The sequence below is a fragment of the Lampetra planeri genome, chromosome 19, assembly GCF_965212315.1.
Source record: "Lampetra planeri chromosome 19, kcLamPlan1.2.h2, whole genome shotgun sequence".
Classification (NCBI taxonomy): Eukaryota; Metazoa; Chordata; class Hyperoartia; order Petromyzontiformes; family Petromyzontidae; genus Lampetra; species Lampetra planeri.
This window is the reverse complement of record NC_136125.1, coordinates 5,022,361-5,040,166: the sequence shown is the minus strand read 5'-3', so window position 1 is coordinate 5,040,166 and position 17,806 is coordinate 5,022,361. Positions and strand designations below refer to the sequence as shown.

Here is a 17,806-nt window from a genome sequence, read left to right as displayed (position 1 = left end):
TTGCTTCTCGGTCACTAATTTGGAGATTTCCTAAGAATTGATTCGTACGTTTAGTCTACGGTATTTAATTAATATTAGTGTAAGCGTGTGCTTTATTCCACTGCATTAAAGGTAAATGGAGTTTTCACACCTGAAATTACATCGATTCCTTGCAACAAATATCAATTTAGATTGAACATACTAATAGAACCACGCTTTCCTCATTTAAAACACTGTTGGGAAATTTATCAAAGTGTTTATTACATTCTCATGCTTGCCACTTAATTTACTTGTGGGATACAATTTCATCTGTTTATTTGAGACTTCATTAAGAAATGTGTTTCTGTTCTTTCACTTGCAGTCAACAATTTAGCACCTCTGCTTATTTTGTTAATCTCTGTAGAAATACAAACGCGATCTCTATTTGTCCCTGTAGAGGGCGTCTCATCAAGCTTGGCTACTCCAGTCATCAGCTCTTTTAGCTCTGTTCACCACTAGCATTTACGAGTTTTATTGCGTTGATTATAAAGTAGTTTTACAAGTGTCTTGCCTTGGCTAATGGGACCTTGATCAGTTCAGAATTGTCAGATGTTCGAAACACTTTTTTCACCCCCCTTTTACAGAAAAACATAGATCCACCGAGGTTTTTCAGACAGGGCAGAACGACTGAGCAGGGAAATACACAAGTGGTGATTTTGTGTTGGGACGCCGCTGTAGGCCAAAAAGATTGTGTTTGACCATACTTCACCACGCTGGGCAGTGCGAGCTGGTGAGTTAAAGTGGAGCCGAGGACGGGTTCAGATTTCACCACAGTGGTTGGGAATCAACTCTCAAGCGCAATGCGCTCCCTCAGCCATCCGACCAGTTACATAATAAAATTTCTTAAGTTAAACTTTAACTTCACTCACGTTGAATAACATTTCAATTCCAAGGAGAGTATCAATTACGGCATTTTTATTTGTGCAACCGATCACCTCCCCCGAATAACTAATGGAGCCAGAGCAGAATTGGGTACCAATGGAGGTGGCACTCAATTTCTGATACCAGTTTCTGAATTACTATTAACAGTGGCGTATGTGATAACACATTGTCCTGCTGCGGAGGGAGCTGGTAGGAACACGTTGGGTTGCTCGGTCAATGGCCTGCAGGGTCAACGGCGGCGTGGTGTATTCCGCAAATATGCCCGACTGTGAGGGCGGGCACAAGCCGGCGTGAGTAGGTTAAACGTTGAGTTTTATAAGGGCAACACGGGGTGACCAGCCCCTCCCCACCCAGCCCCACCCCTCCCACTCCCAACCCAGCCCCACCCTCCCCACCCAGCCCCTCCCCACCCTCCCCACCCTCCCCTCCCCACCCAGCCCCTCCCCACCCAGCCCCTCCCCTCTCCACCCAGCCCCACCCCTCCCATTTTGGCTGGTGTAACCAGGAGGTTCCTACCAGTAAAATACTGATTAAATACGGTCATTGTATAAATAAAGTTTTTTTGTAAAATCTTGATTTGAGCGTATGATTTATTCTACCACATTAAAGTTAAATGGAGATTTCACAACAAAAATTTCACAACTAAAATGACATGGCAAATTAACTTAGTTCGTCCAATTGTTCTAGACATCTCATGTGGTATACGAACAAGTTAAATATTTTTTGGACTGGACCAATGGACGAGATAAGCCACACATTGTTGAGATTCTTAGTTTTAGGCTTTCAAATTCAATAACTCTACACTTTGCCGTGCATGATGGCAATACGTTCAGGAGTTAAATGCCAAATATCGAGGGCTTCTCAGCAGCACTCAATGTGAATGATTAGCCTCGAGTTCTCCACCCCCCACCGAGGCCCACCGTGACCCCCCCTCCCCTGGGGTCACCAATCACGCTGCTGACGTTACCCGAGCATCCTCTTAGGTTTTTTAAGGTAAAGTCACGTAAGTAAAAAGAAAATATAAATAATTGAAATAATAATAGAAACAAAATAATAATTTTAGTATTATTTCTATTATTTTTATTATAAATATTATAAATAATTATAAATAATAAAAATAATAGAAATAAAAATGTTTTATTTCTATTATTTTACTCTTAGGTTTTTTCGGTAAAGTCACTTAGGAAAAAATAAATAATAAAAATAATAATATAAATGCAATACAATTATTATTATTTATATTGTTTTTATTATAAAAAATAATATAAATAATATAAATATAAAAATATTTAAATTATTATTTCTATTATTTTTTATTATTATTATTATTTTTCACCTACGTGACTTTATCGAAAAACCCCTAAGAGTATGAATCCTTGCAGTCACGAAAGCTTCAAATCTCGAGTTACCCGATCACTCTACGCACTTGGAGCCTCTTGCCCTGCCACTGCTACGCCGGCGAGCAGCACGTGGCCACGTGGTGGTGGGTGGTGGTGGGTGGGGGGTAAAGTCGGCAGCGAAGAGGCGAGGCAGAACTAGTTAGTAGGCGGCATTCTGTCATCGACCACCGTACGATTGAGCATTGATTGTTGTGGTGGTTGTTGTTGTTGTAGAGGCAAGAGACAATTTAGCGGCGGTGAGTGGCGGGTACAGTGCTCGCCACGTGTTTTAATAGCGACGCCGTGAGGAGGCGACTGTTGTTGTAGCTGTGGAGCGAGACTGACGATACGGACAGAGTGTACAATAGTCGTGATCAGGGAGAGACGGTGTGATTAGTGTAGGCGGGGGAGGGTAATGTGCAGAGTTAGAGGGTAAAGAGCGTGGCAGCCGCTACAGTGCTAGTAGTGCCGGGTCGTATCCAGCGTCACGGCGTTAGACTTCAGTGTTAGCGTTGGTCTTCTTTCTTTTGTTTGTATCCGCCTACCTCCATCGGAAGAATATTCTACCAAAGGTAAACCCCTTGTACACACACAGAGGCAGGGGACATCACCACCACCAACCCAATAACCATGGTACAGGCTGATCCATTTGTAGATACCCCATAGACTGTGACCCTCAACAACAGCTGAGTGAATCGCGGTGCAGTGGAAGAAGCAAGGGGGGGGCCCTCCTTATCTTTGCAGGGGAGAGTGTTACGAGGTTTTATAACGTGATTTAGAGATGGGTGGGAGACGTGTAAGATGCTGTCGTTTTTATCCACATCCACGTGAATTCGCGTTGTTTTTAGTGCGGTATCTGTAAATGTATCACCCATGTACTGTACGGGGATTACGACTAACAACACATTTCGCTGTATTTAGGGGATGTTAGCGTACAAATGCCCTCGTTACGACAATGGACATCATCTCATATACCCTCGGTCATCGTCGTCAGCCGTGATTTATCCACTGCTAGATGAAGGCGATCTCCGTCTCTGCCACCGCCAAAGTTTGATGGCCCTTCGCTGTTAACTGAAGTCTCATTCGTTTACGTTTATAACTTTATTAATGCTCAGTTTTGTTGAATTCCAAGGCATGCATCTCGCCACGCTTTCTTAATTAATGTAATTAATGCATCACAGCCGTCGACCCCCACACGGGTTAACCCCGCGTTCTTGTGCAGGGAAATCCGAATTTTGAGGGCCCTACATCGCGTAAAGACGATTGAAAAACTAATTCATTTGTCGATTTGTTTGTGTTTTTTCCCTTGTGATGGGACTTTTTAAGGTGAACGTTGGGATTTATAATGGGTACGTGGTGACCAATAAGATCTGCATTGGTCTGATAAGGTAGGGCACTGATAATGGGTTGACAGGTTTGATGGTATTATGGTTGGAGGTGCAAGAGACTGTCCCCACCTTCACATACCCCGTCTGCTGTGTAAGTAATTATCAAACTTATTCGCGACGTATTCCATCAGCCGCACCACACGGCCTCCTAGGAGCCCAGTGAATGATTTCAGCAGCGAAGATTCAGGAGGAGCAAGCTCTGTGGACGGGTTTTGGGACGCGGTGTCTCATCAGCAGTCTCAGGCAGCTTCGCTTGAATCAATTCTCTGTGAGCTGCCAAAGCTCACAGGCAAGGCCCCCCCATGTTTTTTTACGCCACGTGTGCTTAAATGTGTCCGTATTAATATATAGGTGTTGTTACAAAATGGGACCTTTTTTTGCAGGAACAAAGTTTTAAAAAATAAGAATAGGTTTGTTTTTTTACTCTTTATTTGGTGTTTGAACATCTTAACATGTGTGTAACCTTAGACTGCAAGTTGGCCCAGAGATGGTAGTACACCGGTGGATTTTGGCATCTATGTGTATTTTAAAGTATTAACCCCGTAAAATGTGACGGGTTCTCTCCAATTTGCCAAACACCCAAATTGAATTGGCCAAAACCATCCATCCCCTTCGCAAAAATAACACGAAACAAGTTTTGAGATTCGGCTAGGCTTTCTTATCTCAAGGACATTCATCAATATTAATAATTGTTACAGTGCAGGATAGGTAATGCACATTGGACGCATCGTTTGAGTTAATTTAACCACTGGTATAATCGCTATCACACCCCCAAGGGACCAGCTGTCACAGATGCTGAACCGGTTGTGTTGGTGGTGGATGTGTCTGGGATGTACAATTGGTTTGGTGTCAGATGGCAATGGCAGCAAGGTCAAAGCTTGCTTACATATATTGACACAATGTACTGCACAATATGACCGGCATCTGCAAAGACTTGATGTGTCCAACACTTTAAAGTTGAGTAACGGCTGTTTAATTACAGTGTCCCATTTAAATTTCACAATGCGTATATTTAATATAGATATGCACTATTTGAAGTATGTAGCACAATTGGTCAAAGTTGATGCTCGAGTGGTAAATTGTATTGTGATGAAGATATTTTGGTTTATGAATATATCGCGATTGTATTTTAATGCAGATGGCGTTTGTGCGGTGTTATTTAGTATTCCACATTAGCAATGGAAAACTTCACGCGTCTGTCAGCCTGGACTAAATCAGAAGCTCCACTCAAAATGACTCTGTGCAGTACATAATGTACCGCCTACGGTTACATAACACCTTAGGCTTAGAGCAACACGTTTTTATTTAACTTTGTTTGCCTTTTAAACCAGTTGTCTCGTTTAAATGAATTGTTTTCGTAAATGTATTTCAGTTTTTGATACGGCCGCGTCCTTTGTTCAAGAATCCATAAACTATCGCACGAATAAAATATTCCTGTTTGCTGCAAACATTTTGTCCCAGAGCCAACATACTGCGAAGCAAGCTCCCATTTCTAGGGACAGCTAATAGATCACTAAAGCTCACTTTCACAAGGTCAAAGGTTGTGCAAGTTCAAATTTTGAGTCTTTCGCAAGCGCAGAAAAGAGCAGCAGATGCACATTCAGAGAAGCGCTGCATCCCTCAAAGCAAATCTTGGAATAAATGTTTAATTCAGCAATTAATAATACATTGATCGATAATACATTGATCGATGTTTTGTTAATTTTGTTGGTCATATTCATCCTGAGCCTAACTTTGCAGCATTTCTCATCATATTTCTTGATAATTGTGGCAAACCGGTACTGTAATTGGCTTTTTATCATTTTTGCACGCAAAAAACTTCACTGTATTAACAGCCTTTAACTAGACTCAACACTCTGCAAAATATTTCTTCAGTGGAATTATTACAGGTTTTTTCGATGGGGCTCATGTGCTCTTGTTATAAAAGAGCTGACCTCTGCTGAATGGGACAACAGCTTCTGCGTATTTCTGCCATCTGTGGCTGAACCAATGAATCAGTTCTTAACAGCGTATGTGATGCTGCAGAGTGGGTTGCAGGCTTTCAGCTAACATATCTATGTCTGCCGGACAGAAGCCAACGTGGCACAGATGTACTTGCAACGTCAATCATAATTCAACAACTCATTACGCTTCCTAAGTTATTTCTAATTATATAAAAAAAACATAGTGACTTAGTGGACAGGCAGGGTTGTGGATGATTTTAATGACCAAGGTTTATACTTCATAGGCAATGCAAGGCTGGATGGGGAGTCGGTGAAAGGAAAAATGTTGCGGGTGATTTGGTCACGTGAGAAATACGGGCAGCAGCGTTTTGGACCGTCAGGAGTTTTTGGGGGTGGACACAAGGAGGACCAAAGAAGAGGGACCCACAAATAAAAATGCATGAACCAGCAATTCGGCTGCTGAAGTATTATACAATAGTGTATTACTATTCTGTTTCATTACAATTCATTATTGCAGTATATAAATTGAAGGTATTGCACTTATGATTTTTTAAAATAACATTCATGTATGCGGTTGAACTTCTTTCACACAGTACATAGCCAACTGTGCTAATTGGAGGTGCATGTTGGATGCTGCCATAGGGTAATGGGTAGCACACTGAACTTGTCATCCAGAGGTCCCCATTTCGATCAACCGGTGCAGCAATTGAAACAATCTCTCCACCTCTGTCCATCCAGCAGTGTGAAAGGGTACGCTGCAGTTATTCGATCGGCAGGTCGTGTGTGGTGGGGTAAAGTGTGGTTAGTTCTGCCCATTCTCAGGTGTCTGTCCAGTGTGGAAGGATAGGGCAAATACCCAGAGAACTCCCTCATGTGGAAGCCGTTCTGCCAGCACTGGTGTGAGCAGGTAATGTCAGGACTGGACATTTGACTTTTGACAGTCACATCCAGTAATGTTTTCAACTTACTGCCGTGTCTTCACTGCTCCTCCCAGGACTTGAGACTGGGCACCATCAGCATCATAAGTGACGATTCATTTCCTGTTGCACCCACAGATCTGCAACCATGGGGATTCACCCTCTGATCCAGGCGTTAATTGACACCAGCGCGGGCACGGCAGGTCAGTTCTCCTGCACAGCCAGCATGCTCTTACTTTTGTCTGTAGGCATCAACTAACCAACTGTAAAGTTCTGCTCATCCTTACATTCAAATATTAAACATCATTTCTTAAGTGCCTCTGAAACCTCACCCTCAGTTGAAAGGTTGGTGCAGCAGGTGCTTTAAGGGTGTGAAGCCATGTTGTATAAGATTTTAATGTTTTATTACATTTCTCCTATATAATTATTTTTAAAGTTACTTTTAGTTTAATTTCAAATTTTCATGATATTTGGTTTTATCCACCTTCTGTGCTAGATACATTTTTCTTCAGAGTTTTACTACATTTGGGTGCTGATCATTAATTTAGGGCCATATTCTTATAAAAGTTAACTCTAGTTAACGCGAGAGCAATCGTTACAATCGTCACCGTGAAAGTGGGCGCAGTATGCTTTGTGCCAACATGCTACTTGTTATGAATCTGTCGTGTGGCCGCAGGTGGCATAGCCTGCGTCTACAGCGGGCAGCCGTTTGACACGGCCAAGGTGAAAATGCAGACCTTTCCCAAGCTGTACAATGGCTTTGTGACCTGCTTTGGCCAAACGTACCGCACCGAGGGCATGAGGGGCCTCTACCGCGGCAGCGTCCCCGCTCTCATCGCCAACATCGGCGAGAACGCCATGCTTTTCCTCTGCTATGGCTTCTGCCAGCGCCTAGTGGCAAAGCTTTCTCACCTCCAGGAGGGCAGTCGACTCAGGTAAGAGGCCTGCATAGGTGCTCGCTCACAGCACTTCTCCCAACAGTCTCTTAAGGCCATATCGAGGATATTTTGTGTGATTGAGGAGCAGCGGTACTGTGGATAGCGCACTGCGCATTGAACCTGGCGAACTGGGTTCAATTCCCAGCCACAAATGACAGTGGCGAGTAATATCCAAACTGGTTTTTGGCCTCTTAAGAGGGCAACTTGGCCCTACATGAGTACCTAGTGCAGTGTGTTAACGCCGGGGAGACAAAGGTGAGCAGGTGTGGTGCTGGCCACACCACATCCTTGTGCACCTTGTCGGCCTTTATCAGTGCTTCGCAAACAGCACTTGCCCCAACAGCCTGTTAAAAGGCTGCGCGGGAATACGTTGTGTCTTTGGTGATATAATTTTACTATACATGGCCTGTAAGATTATATATAAACAAAGTATAGCGAAAATGGTAGCATCTATGTATTAAGAAAGTCAGTGTCTCCATGCTTAAATGAGTGGTGAGCTTTGTCCGTTGTGGTTACACTTTTTATGGTCAGGGCCAGTCTCTGCATCGGTCTCTCATTATGCCTGGCTTGATGGTGCATGCCTGTAATGCAGCGCTTTCTTGGCAAGTAATTTTACGATGCTGCATTGCCAATGGCTCACAAGCAAATTTAATATTAGACTCATCACATTTGTAAATAACACCGTGGCCTTAAAAGAAGAAATATGTAATAGGTGACATTCGGACAATGGGCTTTCTTCATAGCACATCGAGTTGATGTATTATCTACAGTATATTTGTGAGTAGTACAGCAAGTGGGCTCCTGGCCCACGTGTACAGACCATTGTGTGCTATTTCAGCATGTTCATGTGGTTTCTAAACATGAGAGATGTGCTCTCACCAGCACCGCCCAACGTGCAAGTGAGTATATTGTACGTGGAATATGTTGAAACGGATTGTGCCAAACTTCATGGAACCTCAGAAGCTGAAAAGGGTTGAGCCTTAATATTGCTTGGATGGGCGACCACCATGCGTAAAACAGCTGTTGAAGGCTTCTGCGAGGCTACTTTCCCTTCAGTTCAGCAAAGTAAATTGTTCTACTTTACCATGCTCCCAACTTCTCCAAACCACATTGACCAGCGTGGTGAAATATGGTCAAACAACCACCACTCATCCAGCAGTGGTTAGACAAAAGGGCTGTCCATGTACTTCCACGCAAATATCAAGTGTCTACCTTTACATGCTGCCAAGTCTGCCAGTGCTTTATTATGAAGACGACGACGACGATGATGATGATGATGATGATGGATGAGACACAGTAAATATATTAACCTCTTGGTTTTATTGCACAGTAACATGCAGATGGCCACAGCCGGTTCCCTCGCGGCCGGGTTCACGGCGATCGTCATCTGCCCCTTGGAGCTCGTCAAGTGCCGCATGCAGGCCATGCGGGAAATGCACGCAGCCGGCAAGACCATGTTCAGCATGGCCGACTGGTAGGCGCTCTGGTGTCTCGTTTCCACTGTGCAGCCGAGCGGCGCTGTGGCCTTGCCAAACTAGCCCCTATGGCAAGGGACTAGTCGATCCATAAGATATCAACTATTGTTCTATTTTCTTGGTTCTTTCGGTAAAGTCACGTAGAAGGGAAGTAATAAAATAATAAAAATAAAACATAATATTTTTATTTTTATTATTTATTACTTCCCTTCTACGTGACTTTACCGAAAGAACCAAGAAGATGAATCCCTGCAGTCACGAAAGCTTTAAATCGATATTGTTCTATTAGTTTGACCTTCGTCAATACACATGTATTCAAGTTAATATATTCAAAAATATTGATTAATTAATAAAAATCGCAATGTTACCCTGCCGAGCCATTATTTGGGATGTTTTGGCATGCAACGCTTTGAGGCTTGTGTGCAAAAGGCACCAACTTAATAAAACTGGCAATGATGATGATGATGGCCCTACGATTTGCCATCTTGTTTTATCGCGTGCTGTTCAGCACGGTGTCCTACGTTTCACTCCACTTGTTGAGAGTGCCTTCAGAAAGTTAATTTATGCGTCTCCCAGCAGCTGCAGCGAAACGTCGAGCAAAGCATCGTGCTTCAGAGCGCTATAAAACACATCCGAGAGCTGTGCAGCCAAACGGCAAACACCAGCGTGGCAATGATCACGACGAAGGTGACAATGACATTGACTACCACGCTACCCTTGCACCCCCTCCCCGTGTGTTTCGTGCAGTACGGCCGTGGCGGTGACGAGAAATGTGCTGCGTGTCGACGGACTCTTGGGGCTTTATAATGGGCTCAGCAGCACGTGGCTGCGTGACATGCCCGGCTACTTCTGCTTCTTCTGGGGGAACGAGGTGTGCAAGACACTGTTCACGCCCCCCGGCAAGACCAAAGACGACCTGGGTACGCATGTACTGGGTCGCTGATGTGTTGTTCGTGCCCTCCGGTTATTTTCTTAGCGAATCCATTGGTCTGCTTAACCATGACGATTTAGTCTTATCTTCTCACGGAATGGCCACATCACTAATATAAATATTCAGGCATTAAAAAGAGCTTGTTTTGTTTTTGTACCAAAGCTTTCTGCACCTCTGATCAATTATTATTTCTGTGACAGCTGGGGTCGAGAGCTAATGCCTACCGAACACGGCTTTATAGAATCTAGTGTAAAGCAGCACAAATGATTAAAGCTCTTACACTCGCTGTCTAACTCCAGTCACTCTGATTTCATCATTCAGTTGATTTCCTGTTAATTTTACCATTGCTACTACAATTAATTTCCCCATGAACGTCATGCTTTTGACTGTTGTCCTCATCCATACTCTGTTCATCTACTTTCGGCATAGGACAGAAACATTTTTATGAATTTCTATGCAGGAATCGGTGCTCTTTGCTGGGAGGTTATAGGCCTTTGGGCCTGTACTCAGCAATGATTATTAAAAGTGAAAAATTTTAGTCATGTATCCAGTTATACCTGGTGTATGTGGTAGCCTTGAACGTCTGTAATGCACTCAGATGCAGGTGGGGTTGGTGAAATGCCCACAGGTGGAGCCTATGTAAGATCTGCCGACTGTAGGCAGTACAGAACGTAATCATAATGATCCCGATGTTTGGCCAGGAAAAAAGTATTTTATCTGAATGCTATGATGACTGTTCAGGATGGTCGTGTATTGGGGATGCTTGACCAATGCGTTTTCATGTATGGGGGAAAACTGGATATTGCCTGGAAAGAAACTGTTGGACATACGTGGGTAAAACAATGAAACTCTTCACATATAGGTGTAAACAAAATTATTACTGGACTACCTTTTGCAGGAACATTGACTTGCAAGCGGCATCTCATGTACATGAAAGCTCCCATCTTTGTGTGCTCGAACAACCCTATCTCCATGTCAAATGATTTCAGGCATATGTAGTTACAGCCAACCACAAATATTTTTCTTGGCTATATATCGGATAACAATGTATTAATGTCCACTCCAATTTATTAATTCGTTCCCACTCCATCTGTGAAGCTTTGCAGAGTAAACAACCCCACCGATGAATCACAACTGGTGGCGTTTAACAGTAATTTGATCAAGTCATCAGTTAACGAAAACATCAATTGTGCATGCTTGCTGGTTTTTTGGCATTTTAACAAAGGCACTTTGTCCTGGTGCTGTTGGCTTGTGCTGCTGTTGGCTTGTGCTGGTGGCTTGTTCGGCTGGTAGGCGCACTCCCACTCCTGGTGAGTGGTGGGATGGCAGGCGTCTTCCTGTGGGTGGTCGTCTACCCCTTGGACAGCGTCAAGTCCCGCATCCAAGTCATGTCCATGTCGAGCCGCCAGCCTGGTTTCCTCGCCGCGACAGCCTCTATCATCCGTACTGATGGTACCTGAATATCTACTCAACAACTCACTCGGCCACTTAGGCTCTTGCTTACCTTAGACAAAGATGAATATACCCCCGTATAGCCTTAATAGACTGTTGGGGAAAATACTGTGAGTGAGCACCTATGAAGGCCGTCACGACATACAAGGGAGTGGGTGGCCAGTACCACGCCCAGCCGCCTTTGTCTCCCCAGTGATGATGTGTACACATTGCATCCGGTACTAATTTGAGGCTGGGTCGACCTAGGAGAGGCCCAGGACCAATTCAGCTAATTGTCACTGATTTTGGCCTTGAGTGGGAATCGAACTTGGTCCGCTGGCTTCATAGTGCAGCGCACAAACGTTGCACGACCGCTCCTCACCTTATGCACTTACCGACTCGCATAACTACCCACTCACCCATCTGCTTATTCGCACACACGCTCATTGACCCACTTACTCGTTTATCCACCCATTCAATAAACCCTCAAATAACTTGCTCACTTTTCCAGTTGTTCGTCCAGTCACTTCGGAGGTTGCCACCTCTTAGGTACAAAATTATCTCAAACACAAAGGAGAGAAATAAATGTAAATGTGTTTGTTTTGAGTGGTTTCTTTTTATGCAAATGACAAAATCTGGACTATTAATGTTCCACGAGGATTTTCATAAATCCCAGGATGGCTGCTTCAAATGACATCTAAGAAGAACCAGGACAGGTTGTTGTTACCCTACGCATTTATGTATTTGTATAGCAGCTCATGAGTCAATGTGCAGGTCTGATAGCCAAAGCACAGCCTTAAGGCAAGTTGAATGGACATCTTCACTCATTCTACAGAATTTGCTGACGACGCTTACAATAAGGCGTATGGATAATAAGGGGTAGGCCCGCCTGTTTTGAGTGTTTCTTTCTGAAATGTTAACCAACGTCATGAAATCTGTTAAATTGTAACCCACTGGATGACTCGCCCACACACCAGCTCACATCAACTACAAAGACAAATATCCTGTGTATAGCCTTAATAGACTGCAGGAGCAAGTTCTGTTAGCGAGCACCTATGAAGTCCAAGACGGCGGCACACGAGGGGGTGGGTGGCCAGCATCACGCCCGGCCACCTTTGTCTCCCATGTGGCAATGTTTACACATCGCGCCAGATACTCAATAGTGGCTGAGTCGACCTCAAACCCACACAGGCAATTAGTAAGTAGGTGTGTGGTGGCCACTACTTATTGGACGTTTACTGTGGCTACACACTCGTTCTGCGTTTGTCGCCCTCATCCCCGTGTCCCCCAACCAGGCATAATGGCTCTCTATTCCGGGTTCACCCCGACCATCATCCGAGCCTTCCCGGCTAACGCTGCGCTGTTCCTCGCCTACGAGTTCACCAGGTCGTCCTTGATGCGTCGAGCGCAGTAGGCTCAGCAGAAGAGAAGGTGAGCCATCCTGGATATTTTATTGGCTGTAGTTTCCATATTATTTTTCTAATTTTGCCACTTCAAGCGTGACCTACAATGGCATTCAATGTCCACAGCGTGATGAGAAGGCACTGCGCATTCGAGATTTTTTTCGCGTGATTTTTCTTAAATTATTTACATTACAATTATGAGGCTAATGACAGTCGATTTTATTATAGTTATTTTTTTAATAAAATAAGTTGATGTTTATTTCAGCCATGGACTAGTTATGTTTATTAGGCTATGCAATGTTAGTTTGTCTGTAAGTTGCTGTTTTATATCTGGATTCTTCACAGTGTGAATAATATAACGTTAGATCGGTAACTAATTGCAGCAACCTTTTTCAACGTGCAAATTTATTGTTTAATATTTTATTATTTTATTATTTCCCTTCTACGTGATTTTACCGAAAGAACCAAGAATATTAATCCCTGCAGTCACGAAAGCTTTTAATAAAAATGTGCAAATAGTTGATAATTTTGCTTGTTACCATCAAACCGTTTCACAGTTACATTTGAGGATCTTCCGTGCCATATTTCCAGGTCTACACGACAACAGATGGGTCCGCAGTGAGGAAGCGTGGAGCACACTGCACGTGGACTGATGGAGGAATATACCTCTCACGGAATGGTTACTGCGTCACGGGCAGTGCGGGGGTGCATCTATTGTAGTAGCACTTGTGTTTTCTTTGACGTCACAGTTTTATCGCTATTCTTTTATTTTTTACACGCTGCCACAGCCACATTTTTTTGCTACCTAATGCCTCCTCTCTTTTAGATTCCTCCTCGTAAAGCAACCACAGATGGATGCAATGTTCCGAGATGCATCTATGCGTATGCGATTAACAGGAGGCATAGCTCTGCCGGTGCTACTAACGCTTGGAGTGTATTTTGTTTAACCCTGGTGAGAACTCAAGAGACGGGGGATAGTCTCGTTTGCAAGCGTAACCTGCGTTACCAAAATGATAAAGGAAATAAAAGAAAGTACAGCAATGAAGCAAATATAAATCACAGGACGTTTACAATGATGGACCACTTTTGTGGAGGCCAATTCCAGCAGGCATGGTGTTATTTAGAAGCATATCTTTGCCTTGACATTGGGCCAAATTTGGGCGTGGTGTGCTCTTCTGACAATTATGTATCAATGTGATCGGATATGTTTTTGATATGAAGACACGCAGAGCTCAATATCTGTTAATGCCATTTATATTGATCTGTATAGAGTGCAAATAGAAAAATAACTGGGTGTGTGCAGTGCGCCTGCGTGTTGGTTACTCGTGTCATTTTGTTCAGCGGTGCGAAATTGTAAATTGCACTAAAAGCATTGCAATATACTTTTCTGTAACATTGTCAGACAATTATGAAGCCTTTATTGATGGTTAATTCAACTTTATAACCTTTCAAAACTGTATGCTTTCAAAACCCAGCCATTGAGAGTTGATGGAAGTAATTTTTTAAAGACACCACATTTTCTTGTTTTCTAGTTTAAACATTGGTGCATTGCATCTGTTATGTAGTTGCAGCACATCAGAATGTGTGACAAATTCATCGCACCTTGAAACAAATGTCTCTATGTTCAACAGCCACAGGAAATATAATGAGTATGCAGTTGGTTTTCATGTTAATGAGCACTTGTCAACATGCAATGCCTATTCGTAGACGTCAATGAAGACTGAAACTGACCCTTTCAGTAAAGTAGAGTAATTATATACCATTCGTGCAATACAACATATAACGACGCAATACCCAGTCCACAAATACGAAAGAGTCATTACTGCGATGCATTCTGCTGCTTCTGACTCGGTTATCTGGCTTGACCCACGTGAATGTGAAATTGTGGTTCTGCATCTACATCAGCCACGCGAAAGAAGAAGTGCCATGTTCTATAATGTGCACTTGAATTAAGCAACCTCCTAATAAGTAGCATATCCAGCAGTCTCAATTGACTTGAGATTCAGTGACAAGCTTGTCTTGAACGCCAACTGGTGGAATTGATTTGTGGAGTCACTTGTGACTTATTCTGATGAAGCACATCCTATCCTTTTTTAACGGCAGCGCACAACTGACAATTGCAGTGTATGGGGTTGTCACTTTAAGTGTAATCAATAGTGATTGTTTTAATCCTTCAATCCCCTTTAACAACCATTGTAAGTTTTTTTTTTATCTTTCATTTTGGCTCTGAACTTGTTCATGATTATTGAGCGTTTAGTGTAGAAGTTGAATACCACAAACCATTGCTGAACGCTCCCTGAGGTCTGCTCGTTGGTTTATTTTACCCACGTCTGGAAGGCATTCCTTGCAGGAAATTTGCAGCAGATGTTTTTTTCTCAGATGCCATTTATGTCATGAAGTTCCTGTGGTGGTCACATTGACCCCAAATCCCACTGTCGGGGTTGGGGGTTTCAGTGAAGTAATTGTGGACTGGATTGAAAGCTCACCAAACTCAATACATGTGAGAGAAGCATTTTATTCTGGGTGCTAAACCCTGGCTCAAATCCGTCATAGGTGCCCGTTGAATACTTGAACATAGGACATTATTCTCCAGTCCCACAAAGCCACCTCCCATAACACCTGATTCCTTGCGTTTGCATTATAGAGCTAAAACTATTCAATGACGAGCACTATTTTTGCTCCGTAACAAGCCTTGGGGAGCTAGACATACAAGCTCGTTCTTGCATGGTGTGATTAATCGCTGTCGCTCGGTCTCTTGATTCTTGCCTCGTTTCCTGTAACACGGGAAAGTGAAATTCACAGCTGTTGTGAGTAGTCGCACCTATGATGGGAGCGGTATTCTTCTTTGTGTGCTTTGGTGCCTATTGTGCTGTAACGAGCGGTTGGTTGATTGATGCACATGTGTAGTAATCTCTTGAGACTAAAGCCCTTTGGTCATTATTTCTGATTGTTCTTTTACAAAAGATTGTTTATTCCCCAGAAAAATGTATCCTGATTACGCGTGACTAGGGAGTAGATCTGACTGAGCCGTGTTGGGTTGTATTTTTTTTATCCATTAGAATAACACATTTTACACAGTGTATGTGATCATTCAAGTGGCAGAATATGGAAAATTGTCATTTTTGCTAGCAAAAAATTGCCTCGCTTATTTTCAAGCGATTATTTTCTGGAACCCAGAAAAATTCACTTTATATAGAGTTTAATCTGTCTTTGGTTGGTACTTTAGTTTGAGTTACACAGTTCACGTGATCACCATAATAATATTGTAATTTCCTATGTGTCGGACACTTGCCTTTAACGTCGATCATACTGTAAAATGAACTTATGGAAAATACGTACCTCCTGTGTTTATTTTGTGCACTTATTGTTCAACTTTTATTCACGTTTATTTTGAATGCAATGTAAATGCCAAGGGCTTAAACAGACATTTGCCGAGTAACGCAGTGCATCTGAAGAATGCTTAATAAAAGTTAACATTACAATAAGTTTTATTTAAAACAAGTGTCAATATTTTACTTGGTAATTTCATTCAGTTACAGTTAAATTCATTCATTAGGATTTACCCTGTGAGCCATTCGGCTCTTGATTTGGGTTCAACCGCAACAAACAATACAATTACAAGATACACCTAAAATTAATTGTACACAAAATCTGAACATCGCATACGTAAACAATGCTATCAAACATGAAGCAACGGGGGAGGGGAAATTAGAAACGACAATCCACTGCGTAAGTGTTCGCCGTTCTGTCGAGTCTCCGATATCTTTTCAGGTTGTGCCACGTGTTCAGCATATAGTATCACGTTTGACCTCACGCTGGGTGCTTCAGGATTCAGTTTCTCGTCACGCTGCCTTGCGCCTGGAGCGACACGTGATACATCTTGAAAGTACACCGGAGGGCCAAAAGACAACCCACATGTTTTTGTATCACCTTACGTTACACACAGAAATGCATAAACCTCACTCATAACAACAGGAGAAGTCGCTGCGTTCAGTAATTTACATCAGCATATAATAACCTATGTGGTCGCACCTAAAAATTGTGCGTTCAAACAGATAACTCAGTTTTTCTGACCAGAGATTGGTGCCAACACTAGAAGGAAAATGTTTTAAAATGAATCTAAGGCAAAGTAATTGGCATCTATAAATTGCACCAAGGTACATGTTTTCAAAATTCTAAATTTCCCTTCGCCTATTGCAAGCCTGCCCATTATACAACACGTAACGTTGACGTTTCTGATCCCAATATACATATTTAGCCATCGGGTTAAACACATTCCTGCAGAGGGAGCTGGTAGGAACGTTGGGTTGCTCGGTCAATGGCCAGGGTCAACGGCGGCGTGGTGTATTCCGCAAATATGCCCGACTGAGGGCGGGCACAAGCCGGCGTGAGTAGGTTAAACGTTGAATTTTATAAGGGCACCACGGGGTGACCAGCCCCTCCCCACCCAGCCCCTCCCCACCCGTCCCACCCAGCCCCTCCCCACCCAGCCCCTCCCTGCACGACGGACGGACGGACACAATAATCCCCTGTGGGCTGGTGTAACCAGGAGGTTCCTACCAGTAATATATTCCTCCAGATGTTCAACATGTACCGCACTCTGCGACTGGAGACGTGGTGTCCGAACCCTAGCCCATACAAGATCCGGAAAAGACCAAAGCTGAAGCATTTTCTCCCCATGCTTCCACTTACAACTGCAAGCGGGGTCTAGCCATTGAAGCGTGGTTCTTGCTTCCGTCACAATCTCGACTTGAGTTTATTACGTGTGTAAACAAACAACATCGACTAGAAATTACTTGGGGTGGGGGGGGGGCTTTAAAAAGGGGCGACCACCTAAGAATTCTCCCTCCTGAAGGTGGGCAACCCCCCCCCCCCCCCGCAAACATCACCGAGCCCCGTCCAACAGCGCAGGTGAGAACAGGGAAATGTTTTCACACATTCACGGTATTCGATTAGCCAAGTAATGGAAACGATAATCAGTAATCGATTGCTTAACTACCGTGCAGTAATCGGATATCCCAGCTGTACTTCTAAATGAAAGTTGCAGCCACTCTTCATCTCCTCTGCCTTCCTTTAAAATCGTATCCCATTTCCTGTCTCT

General features: G+C 43.3%; 1 protein-coding gene across 1 annotated transcript; it reads left to right on the top strand.

Annotated features, from left to right (window-relative positions):
* The first annotated feature begins 2,710 nt into the window (after positions 1 to 2,710).
* Positions 2,711 to 13,737, top strand: SLC25A15 (solute carrier family 25 member 15). Its single transcript, XM_078602792.1, has 8 exons — positions 2,711 to 2,851; positions 6,666 to 6,730; positions 7,204 to 7,462; positions 8,796 to 8,939; positions 9,688 to 9,860; positions 11,165 to 11,323; positions 12,598 to 12,733; positions 13,297 to 13,737. Exons 2-7 carry the CDS (start codon positions 6,676 to 6,678, stop codon positions 12,714 to 12,716), a joined length of 909 nt encoding a protein of 302 aa, XP_078458918.1. The 5' UTR covers positions 2,711 to 2,851; positions 6,666 to 6,675; the 3' UTR covers positions 12,717 to 12,733; positions 13,297 to 13,737.
* Positions 13,738 to 17,806: the final 4,069 nt, after the last annotated feature.

Bases quoted from the DNA above. Each gene is read 5' to 3' on its own strand.
- SLC25A15 (XM_078602792.1), top strand. From the start codon at position 6,676: ATGGGGATTCACCCTCTGATCCAGGCGTTAATTGACACCAGCGCGGGC. The intron at 8,940-9,687 runs GTAGGCGCTCTG...TGTTTCGTGCAG, and splicing joins ATGTTCAGCATGGCCGACTG to TACGGCCGTGGCGGTGACGA. The intron at 9,861-11,164 runs GTACGCATGTAC...TTCGGCTGGTAG, and splicing joins CAAGACCAAAGACGACCTGG to GCGCACTCCCACTCCTGGTG.